The 10,116-nt window shown below is 40.9% G+C and overlaps 1 protein-coding gene and 1 pseudogene across 1 annotated transcript; one reads left to right on the forward strand and one right to left on the reverse strand.

The window, feature by feature from the left end:
* Positions 1–2,941: 2,941 nt before the first annotated feature.
* LOC130736552 (plastidic ATP/ADP-transporter-like) lies at positions 2,942–7,775 on the reverse strand (annotated as a pseudogene).
* Positions 7,776–8,126: 351 nt separating this feature from the next.
* LOC130736553 (pentatricopeptide repeat-containing protein At4g11690-like) lies at positions 8,127–9,672 on the forward strand. The gene is made up of 4 exons (XM_057588371.1): positions 8,127–8,316; positions 8,514–8,551; positions 8,658–9,027; positions 9,290–9,672. The coding sequence occupies exons 1-4, from the start codon at positions 8,127–8,129 to the stop codon at positions 9,670–9,672; spliced, it is 981 nt and encodes a 326-aa protein (XP_057444354.1).
* The last annotated feature ends 444 nt before the right edge of the window (positions 9,673–10,116 follow it).

Consider the following 10,116-nt stretch of genomic DNA (forward strand, 5'->3'; position numbering starts at 1 on the left):
TCAATATTAATATTGACATAAAGTGAATAAAGGAAAACCTAAGTAAATCATAATATAGTTGATAGAAGAAAGGCGTGCATGTTTTGTTCCTCACAACCTGAATCCGTGACCCATCTTTTCTTGCATTGTCCGAAGGTATGGATTTTATGGGTAGCTGTAATGTATAGAGAAGGTGTCTGTTGGACGATGCCAGGTTCTTTTCAGGTGTGTTTGGCAGAATGGGGCTCATTACGTCGAAGCACTTCAAAAATCCTTTGGGATTTGATCCCATATGTGATATGCTGGGTGGTGTGGCTGGCTCGCAATGATGTTATTTTTAGTGACAAAATGTATATTGCAGAAGAAGCTTGGGAGTCTCATTTGTTCATGTTATTCTCTTGGGTAAAGGCGTGGTGGACGGAGTGTCCCTATGGGGTCGATCAGTTTGCAAGAGGATTCACCAAAATTGATGTTGTTGAAAAGGTGAGTGCCCGCTTGGTTGTTCCTTTGAAACCCCCGCAAGGCATTATTTTAAAATTCAATGTGGATGGATCCTTTCAATCTGGTTGTGGTGGTGTTGGTGGGATCTTGAGGAATAGTGCGGGGACTGTGATAGGTAAATTCTCCAGAAAAGTAGACGTCCAGAGAGCAGATGAGGCGGAGATCTGGCCATTCTGTATGCGTTGCTTTTTTGCCAACACCATTTGATTGTTTTTGTGGAGGTTGAGAGCGATTCCACTTTAGCAGTTGGATGGGTGAAAGGGGAAAAAAAAAGACCATGGAAGCTCACAAATGAGTTGAATATGATTGATTATTTGATGTCGTTGGTGATGTGTAATGGGGTAAATCATATTTTGAGATAAGGGAATGCAGAGGCGGATGAGTTGTGTAACATCCCGATCTGACGACTGGCCTCACGGTAACAGCACGAGTCTTTTTAGTGCGCTTTGTCCTCACTCGCGCACTTCCCGGGAAAACTTCCCAGGAGGTCACCCATCACGATATTGCTCCAAGGCAAGCACACTTAACCATGGAGTTCTTATCAGTTGGGCTCCCGAAAAGAAGTTGCAACTTGTTGTCATGAGTAGTACCAATCAAATCTTTTATGCCCTCCTCAACTGTATAGTCCATCCCTGTACAGTCTCGGAATACCTCTTGTTCGGGTGTGAGATCGGTTCATTCATGTGCCCCTCCGCCTAGAAGCCTGCCAGGAGCCGCTCCTTGTCCGTGCCTCACTGCACCGGCGATCACTCCCCGCCCTCGTCGGCCCCGGGCGTCACAGGCCCACCAACTTCCGCTTGGTTCGTCCCCGAACCACACCGTACTGGGAGAGGTCGGCTCTGATACCATTTGTAACATCCCGATCTGACGACTGGCCTCACGGTAACAACACGAGTCTTTTCAGTGCGCTTTGTCCTCACTCGCGCACTTCCCGGGAAAACTTCCCAGGAGGTCACCCATCACGATATTGCTCCAAGGCAAGCACACTTAACCATGGAGTTCTTATCAGTTGGGCTCCCGAAAAGAAGTTGCAACTTGTTGTCATGAGTAGTACCAATCAAATCTTTTATGCCCTCCTCAACTGTATAGTCCATCCCTATACAGTCTCGGAATACCTCTTGTTCGGGTGTGAGATCGGTTCATTCATGTGCCCCTCCACCTAGAAGCCTGCCAGGAGCCGCTCCTTGTCCGTGCCTCACTGCACCGGCGATCACTCTCCGCCCTCGTCGGCCCCGGGCGTCACAAGTTGGCTAAACAAGGTTGCTTTTGTGAGGAGCCGGTTTGGTTATTTTTTGAGGTTTAGTCTCATGGGAGGGTGGCTATTAGTTTTTGGTTTGGTATTGTTGATGCTTTTGTTTGCAGGAAAGGAGCTAACAAACTTGGCGACTTCTCACCACTACCTGGAATCCCTGTTGCCGGCTTTAAACTTGCTGTTTCTACTTTACTCCTTGCTGTTTTGGTTGCTGATTTTACTGCTGGTGCTGTTGCTGAAAGTGGTGTTGTTGTTGCTGCTGACGTTGTTGTTCTTGCTGACTGTTGCTGTTGTGCTGTTGCTGTCGTTGAAGCTGGTTGCTGATGCTGTTACTGTTGCTGTAGCTGTTAGCTGTTGCTGTTAATGTCGCTGAAGCTGTTTGCTGTTGCTATTTCTGTTGCTGATGCTGTTACTGTTGCTGTAGTCGTTTGCTGTTGCTGTTAATGTCGCTGAAGCTATTTGTTGTTTCTGGTTTTCTGTTGCTGAAGCTGTTGCTGTTGCTGAAGCTGTTGCTGTTGCTGTTTTTGTCGCTGAAGCTGTTGCTGTTGCTGTTTTTTAATTGCTGCTGATGATGACGTTGGTGCTGGTATTTTTCAGTTTGTTGTTTTGCTCTCAGCTAGAGGATTTCGACCAGAGAAGGACTGTGGCTGTGTTTGATACGTCTCATTTTTATGGGTAGCAAATGTATTGTTTTTTGTTTAGTTGCAGAATGACTCACCCAAAACAGTGGTACACTTTTTCCTTGGTAGGTTTTTATCCCACTGGGTTTTTCCTAACAAGGTTTTAATGAGGCCTTGTCTTGGGTGATGCTCATTATCATTCTGTGGGTTGGTGGTGGGTTTCTTTACTTCTCTGGTTGTTTTTTGGGCCACATTGTTTTTAGACAAATCTTACACTTGTATTGTTCTACCTTGAGTCATTTCTGGCTCAGGTCTTTCTATTAATAATATCCATTTTGCTTTCAAAAAAAAAATTACCTTGCCAGATTTCTGATCTAGAAAAATAAAGCTAACAATTGTCTTCGGTCCAGGTACTGGTTCATCCACAGTGATGGTTGTAAGTAGCTGAAAGTGTTCAGTCAGACAAAAGAAATGCAGCATGAGCTCTAACTATTTATCACATATTTTGTTGTATCAGATTCAGTATGAAGTAGTCAATTTGATTTATAAAGGATAAAAGGTTCCCTATTACCATTATAATGAAAGATAAATGTACAATAAATCTGATGATGCACAGTCATGCAAATAGCTCTCTAAACAAGAACTAAAATAAAGGAACAAAGCCAGATCATGAAATTACCTGTTTAGCAAACCCCCAAAACAGTACAGAGATGACCACACTCCCCCACAATTCAGCCATGACATAGAACAAACAATAGCTCCATATTCTCATAATTGCCAGCGGACCAAGGAACCGGGGGCCAAGGATGCCGAGAAGCAAATGCTCATGATGGATATAGTTGCTAAGACGATACAAAACAAACCCAAAGAAAGCAATGAAAGGAACAATATCATAGTAAAACAGAGCTTGCTTTGACAAAACATTACACAATTTGGTGTACCACAACATAAACTCAACAGCCATAGGAAGATTAACTCATGTCTTGAGAAATGGTATAATCTCAGCACTACTTCCTTTGACTGTAACAACCAGAACATCCTTGGAGAATTGTATAGTTAAATAAGATGCAAAAGAACATCATCCTCAAAGATATAATCTTCTTGAGTGTGTCAACCTCAATACCCAAAACTTTTGGTTTCTCAGCCTCAATTTCCCCAAAAAGTGGCGGCCGGCGGCGGCGGTAGCAGTGGTTGTTGGGTTTATTGTTTGTGATGAAAAAAAGAAGAAAGCAACTGAAGAGGATTTGGTTCAGAAAGAGAATCTTGAGTGAGGCTGTGCATGTGCAGATGGTAGGAGTGGAAGCTACTGTCCTTGGCAAAGATTTGGTGCAGAGAGAGAGGATCAGAGGAGAGATTGGGTGAATATGGGTCGGTTAGTCCAAAAATTACAGCAAAATTATTAAAAGAAAGGAACTGCACATAATAAACCAAGATGTATTATTAAGATAGTAAACGGTGGGGAAACCACCCAGTACAAGAGAGTCTTACATAAAAAGAAACAAAAGGAACAGAATAAAACTACAAACAGAAAATGAAGAACACAAAAGAAGACAACACGAGCCACAGGTCATCTACAAGCTTCACAGCAAGAAGAGTTCCATCAGAGAATGCAGAAAAAATTCAGACCATCTCAATCCCCCCTCCCCCTGGCTGCTCATGATGTGATCCAGAAGAGTCCATTCTTCTTCGAATGCAATAAAGATAAATCAAAAAGATGAAAATGAGAAGACAAGCAAATGCAACTGCAACTGCAGCAATAACTACTCCAGATGACTTGCCTAGATTCTCCGGAGCATAGAAGGTTGCCATTTTAGAAATGAATAATAGTAAAAAATTATTGAAATTGTGACTGGATGCATGGGATGATACACATTGGATTATATACCCAACTTTTGATTTCAGAATTCTGATTCAATGATCCAAGATATTAAGTTCGGCTTTTTTTGTCAGATAATAATATACTTGAAAAGCTCTTTGTGTTTTCCTGCACGGCACTGCCGTAGTATAACTACAAACTAATTTTTTTTTAACAAAAGCAATTTATTAGAAACTACTTCCACTGAGAAATTGACAAAAGCCAGTAGGTGCAGTGTTTGTGTATGTGAGAGAGAGAGAGAGAGAGAGGGGGAGAGAGAGAGAGAGGCATAAGAAGTTGAAAAAAATCAGGGGTATCTAACAAATTAGTTGACATAGAGACAAGAATTCTATCATCAACAAACTGATATGAATCTAACTATTGGAGTACTGAGAAGTATACTCATGCAAGCACATTTTAAGAGGTCTGAACTATAGACAAGTCATATGAGAACAAAACTTCTCTAAATTAAACATGTTAACGGTAATTTCTTCGTAAACAGAAAATAATCTTTCGAGAAATAACTACAATTTTAAGAGGTATGAACCAAAGAAAAAAGCAGATGAAAAAACAACTATTGTAACTATAAACTTCTTTTCCTTATCAAAAGAAATTATTGATCTACATAGCTGCAACAGATGAAAAAGGCTCTATGAACATGGAATAAATCAAACAAGTTCTTAAAATAACGTACCTGCTATCCTTTTAGCCACTTGTGGCACTTAGCCACATTGACTGCAACCATGACATATACATAGTCTATCAATCTGTGTTCAAGAACCTCAGGTAAGAAATTCTCCAAGGTCTCCATATGAGTATTGGCCCAATCAAGGAAAATAGTTACAAGCAATAAATTTGTAAAAAAATTTATTCACTTTCCTAGATTACCCTTATTTAATTTCTTATAAATTTCTCTCTCCAAGTTATTATTTCAAAATCTCATTGTCTCTTTCATATTAAATATGAGAATAGTTTTGGGAAAAAATAATTAATGCTACATTGATATTGTAAATGGACTTATATTTAGGAACAAGAAAAACACTAAAAAATAATCTTATAATAAGAAACGGAGGGAGTATTAAAATCAAATCTTATTGTTGGAGAAATCCAGTATAAATGCTTGCCACAAAAAAGAAGGAATTCTACCTTCAAACATGTTTGAATTCAAAATTAAATTCCCAGGAAAATAATAAGCATTATCATCATTGGCAAACTTGAGTGGTAAATTTGGAATTGTACCAATGAGACTATTGTCGGAGATGTTCATCTTAGTTATTGATTGTAGTCTGCTCCAAAACCAATCTGGCACAGAGTCATTAGTCCCAGCATTAGAAATATCTAGAAACTGTAAGTGACTTTGAGTGGAGCCAACTTGGAAAACTAGGACCCAACTTGCAAGATGCTAGTCCCAAGTTATATAACTGAAAAGGTGGAACCCAGTTAGTACCAAACTTCAGAGACAATGGGTAACAAATTAAATTAGTGAAGTAAAATTCCATTATTTCGCCCCCTAAGTAATTCCCCTCCAGGTGGAGTGACACTAACTCATGCATTAATCCAATGTTTTCAGGTATTTCTCCAATTAACTTGTTATTGGAAAGATCCATTGTCCCTAGATGTGAAAAAATTGTATTATTGGGTAGCATGCCAGTAATCCAGTTGTAAGATAAATCCAAATAATGAAACTTATACATGTTGCACCTGGTAGAGTTTTGAAAGCTGTTTGAAATTTCTCCACTCAAGTTGTTTTGGCAAAGGTATAATTCTTGCAGTGTACATATATTTCCAAGGTAAACTGGAATCTTTCCTTGCAGTTTGTTAGAAGTGAGATTTAGAAATTCAAGAGAGTTCAATACTATCCCAAATCCATCTGGAAATGGACATTCTATCAAGTTCAAATAAAGGTTGAGGCTACGAAGGTTTTTTTTTTTATAACAGAAGAGGCTACGAAGGTTGGTGGTGAAGTTAAAAAGCCAATGAAATATAACAGAAGATTTCAAGAAATTATAGGAGAGATCAAGGATGAGAAGAGATGATGAAGAGTTCACAGTGAGAGCAGGTGACTCAAGAAAACGCCTATCCATGAGATTATAATATTGATTTATATAACTGCAATCGATGAAAAAAGCACTATGAACATGGAATTCATTAAACAAGTTCTTATTGAAAAAAGCACTATAATGTAAGTTATGAATTAAAAAAATAAAACTAATTTGAGATATGAGAAATTTATAGTAGAAAATGAATAATATTTGCTATTTGCCATGCATGTATCATATTAGTATTGATTTTTGGCTTAAATATGTTGGGGGCCCCTATAAAATAGGGGTCCTTTGGTTTAAGCCCCTACAAAAAAATTTCTTTGGCATACACCCTTAAATGGAAAATAATATGTAGCTTTAAGTCCCTACCGTTATGTCCCGTCTAAATGATGCTGACTCAGCTAACGGACGCTGACGTGGCAGGTCATGTAGGCATATAGTGCAAATGTCAAAAAACATGCCACTGGGTAGGATTCGAACTCAGGTTTGCTACCCTAATTGGCTTATGCATTACCACTACACCAGAAGCTACGTTGTTAATATTTGTCCAGAGTTTAATATTTATTTAATACTTACATTCATTCCTCTTACGAAGCCCTAGCAGCCACCACCACACTTTGTTCTGCATCTTCCCACAGCTGCCACCTTAAGCAGACTCGAATGAGATTGAGAAGGTTGAAGATGAAAAATCCAAAACCAACAACCCCACAAATCCAAAAAAACCCTGAAAATCTCAGATCCAAAATCAATCAAGAGAAATAGGATTTGCAGCGCCCTTCACCATCCTTTAAACCAGCGGCGTGACGGTGGCGTTCCAGGTCGTCGACTCCGCAATTTAGGGTTGGAGATCGACGATTTCGATGATGATGACGACGAAGATGATGGTGTGCGTGATGATGGTGATGATCGACAATGAGAGCCATGAGGGGGGATTTTGAAATCTGGGTTGTGGCTTTGAAGGATCTCTACAAAATTTGATCAGATTATGAACGAAGTTGTGACCATCTACGAAATTTTGAGCAAAGTGGCCATGGTGAAGAAGAGGAGGGGGCGATGGATGATGGAGGAGACAGTGTGGTGGCCATGGACTATGAGCACAGAGGGAGAAGAAGAGGGTTTCAGTGGCTGCTGGAATTTTTTTTCCTTTCTGAAATTTAATTTAGTAATTAAAATGAAATGAAAAATAATATATGAGGTGGAATATGATGTGGATAGTCAGGTATGAGAGAGAAGCGACCATCCATTTCCAGCTCAGCACTTAATGTTTTTTTTAAACGGTTGTTAACGGTAGGGGCTTAAAGCTACATATTATTTTCCATGTAAGGGTGTATGCCAAAGAATTTTTTTGTAGGGGCTTAAACCAAAGGACCCTTATTTTATAGGGGCCCCCAACATATTTAAGCCTTGATTTTTCTTGTAAGTTTGCATGCGTAACCTTCACCAGTGGGATCATCGTCGCCGAAATCCAACCCAATGAAGCTCCTCCGTGTTCCATTCACGGCCACTCTAAAAACCTTTCGCCACATGGTCCGAAACGCCGTGTCGCCACCGAACGTCAACACTTACAACGTCATGATCCGCGGCTTCGTCGCCGCTGTCAACTCAGAATCAGAATCGGCGATGATCATAGCGGCGCCGGTGAGTTGCAAGCAATGGTTGTTGAAAGCAATGGTTGAGAAGGGTGTGGAGCCAAATTTGGTTTCGTTGAATGCGGTTATTCAAGGGTTGTGCGGTGAAGGGAGGGTAAAAGAGGCTAAGAAGGTGTTTGAAGAAATGACTCATAAGGGTTTGGTCCCTGATGAGAGGACTTACATGTCTATGATTGATTTGTTCTGCAAGCAGATGGAGAGTGATAAGGCTTAAAGGTTTTGACTGAAATGATTGGTATTGGGTTTTCGCCGTCTATTGCTACATATAACAAGGTTGTTAGTGCATATTGCAATTATGAGAAGGTTGAGGAGGCTTTGGGGATTTTGAGGGTCATGGCTAAGAGGGGTTTATCCCCTGATGTTGTTAGTTATAGCACTGTTATATCCGGATTTTGCCAAATCGGGAAACTGGGAAGGCGTATGAATTGAAGGTGGAGATGGATGAAAAGGGCATCTTGCCTGATGCTGTCGCGTATTCGTCGCTTATACAGGCAATGTGCCCACAGCGAAGAAGACTGTCAGAAGCTTTTGATCTCTTCCGAGAGATGCTACGCGGGGGTGTGTCGCCAGATGATTATACTTATACTTTGTTGATGTATGCTTATTGTCTTGAAGGTGAATTCAGTATGGCTTTTTATTTGCATGATGAAATGGTACACATGGGTTTTTTAGCTGATTTTGTTACTGGGTTTTTACCGTCTCTTGTTACATACAACGCGCTGATTTTGTTACTGGGTTTTTACCGTCTCTTTGTTTAAGGCTTTTACATTGCATCACGAAATGACACACCATGGTTCTTTGCGAGATTCTGTTATCTTTAGTGTGCTTATTAATGGACTTGAGAAGAAAGCTAGGACAAGAGAAGCTAAGGTGACCCTTCTGTCGATGATTGGTGAAGTGTATCTTTCTATTCCAACTTATATAACATGTGATACTTTGATAGAGAACTGCAGTAATAATGAATTTAAGAGTGTGGTAGGGCTTTTCAAAGGTTTCAGCATGAGGGGTTTAGTGAATGAAGCAGCTGTTAGGAACGTTGGCCCAATAGCTGATCCACAAGAGATTCTAGTTAATCATGAGGTGGCAGGCTCAAGGGTATGGAGAGTTTATTCTAGAAGGGGCAAGAAAGGTATTAAGGGGTAACTTTCTAACAGAATGGTGAGAAAAGGTGATTGTATTAATTCCTGAATATAAGGAGGGTGTAGGAGAGGTTGAGAGGCATCTTTAGATATTTGCATTTGTGATATGGAAATGAAGCAATGATGCTTCCTTTAGGAGCTTAGCTCTGGGCAGATTAGGATTGCCATTCCCTTTCTGTAAACTCTTCAAAGTAAATAAACAATCATCGTTATTTTGAGTTCATTTCTCTGTTATCTGTGATTCATTGTTAGGGATTCCTAACAAATTGGTCCGACCTACCGGATTCTTTCGACGGAACCAGTGGATGCCAACCAAGAAGACCAAGCAAACGGTTACTCACATGGAGGCGAAAATTGACGCTTTAGAGAACGAGCTCGTAGAGATGCGATCCTCGCTGGCGGCAGTTACAACGGCGGTCAAGGACCTGCCAACATCGCTGGTGGCGATGATGGAGAAATCCATGGGCAAAACTCACCAGACAGAGGAAGCGAGTGTCAATCACGATCTGGGAGGTGTTTCTGGCATCAAAACGGGACTACAAACACAGACTCCGACCTTGAGTTCAGGAGGAGAAAAGGAGCGCAGGATTCACCAATTGCACAGGGAAGCCTTAACGGAATTCCCCAATCAGTAAAAAAGGTAGAATTGCCTCTCTTCGATGGCAAGGACCCTGCAGGGTGGATATCGAGAGCTGAGGTGTACTTTCGTGTACAGGAGACGTCGCCGGAGGTCAAGGTCAGCTTGGCCCAGCTGAGCATGGAAGGACCCATGATTTAATTTTACAACTCTCTCCTGGAAGCTGAGGAACCACTCACATGGGAGCGGTTGAGGGCGGCGCTGTTGGAACGATACTGTAACACCCCGATTTCCAGGTGCACTTTAGTAACAAAAAATAAACTTTACGCGGAAAACAGGTAATTTTTTTTCGTTTGATTCCTTTTAATTAAAGCGATAGAAAATAAAGACATAACCCAGCAACTAAACTAACCGATATACAAATATATACACATGTACAGCCTCAGCTGCACTCCCACGTCACGCGCACCCGCAGTGACTCCAAAGTAGTGTGCCCGTAGGC

The sequence above is a fragment of the Lotus japonicus genome, chromosome 2 (genome assembly GCF_012489685.1).
Source record: "Lotus japonicus ecotype B-129 chromosome 2, LjGifu_v1.2".
Classification (NCBI taxonomy): domain Eukaryota; kingdom Viridiplantae; phylum Streptophyta; class Magnoliopsida; order Fabales; family Fabaceae; genus Lotus; species Lotus japonicus.

What these genes read in the sequence shown, in the direction of transcription:
- LOC130736553 (XM_057588371.1), top strand. Translation starts at nt 8,127, where the DNA reads ATGATTGGTATTGGGTTTTCGCCGTCTATTGCTACATATAACAAGGTT. An exon ending in AATCGGGAAACTGGGAAGGC is followed by an intron (nt 8,317 to 8,513) that starts GTATGAATTGAA and finishes ATTGTCTTGAAG; the next exon opens with GTGAATTCAGTATGGCTTTT. An exon ending in TTCTAGAAGGGGCAAGAAAG is followed by an intron (nt 9,028 to 9,289) that starts GTATTAAGGGGT and finishes ATTCATTGTTAG; the next exon opens with GGATTCCTAACAAATTGGTC.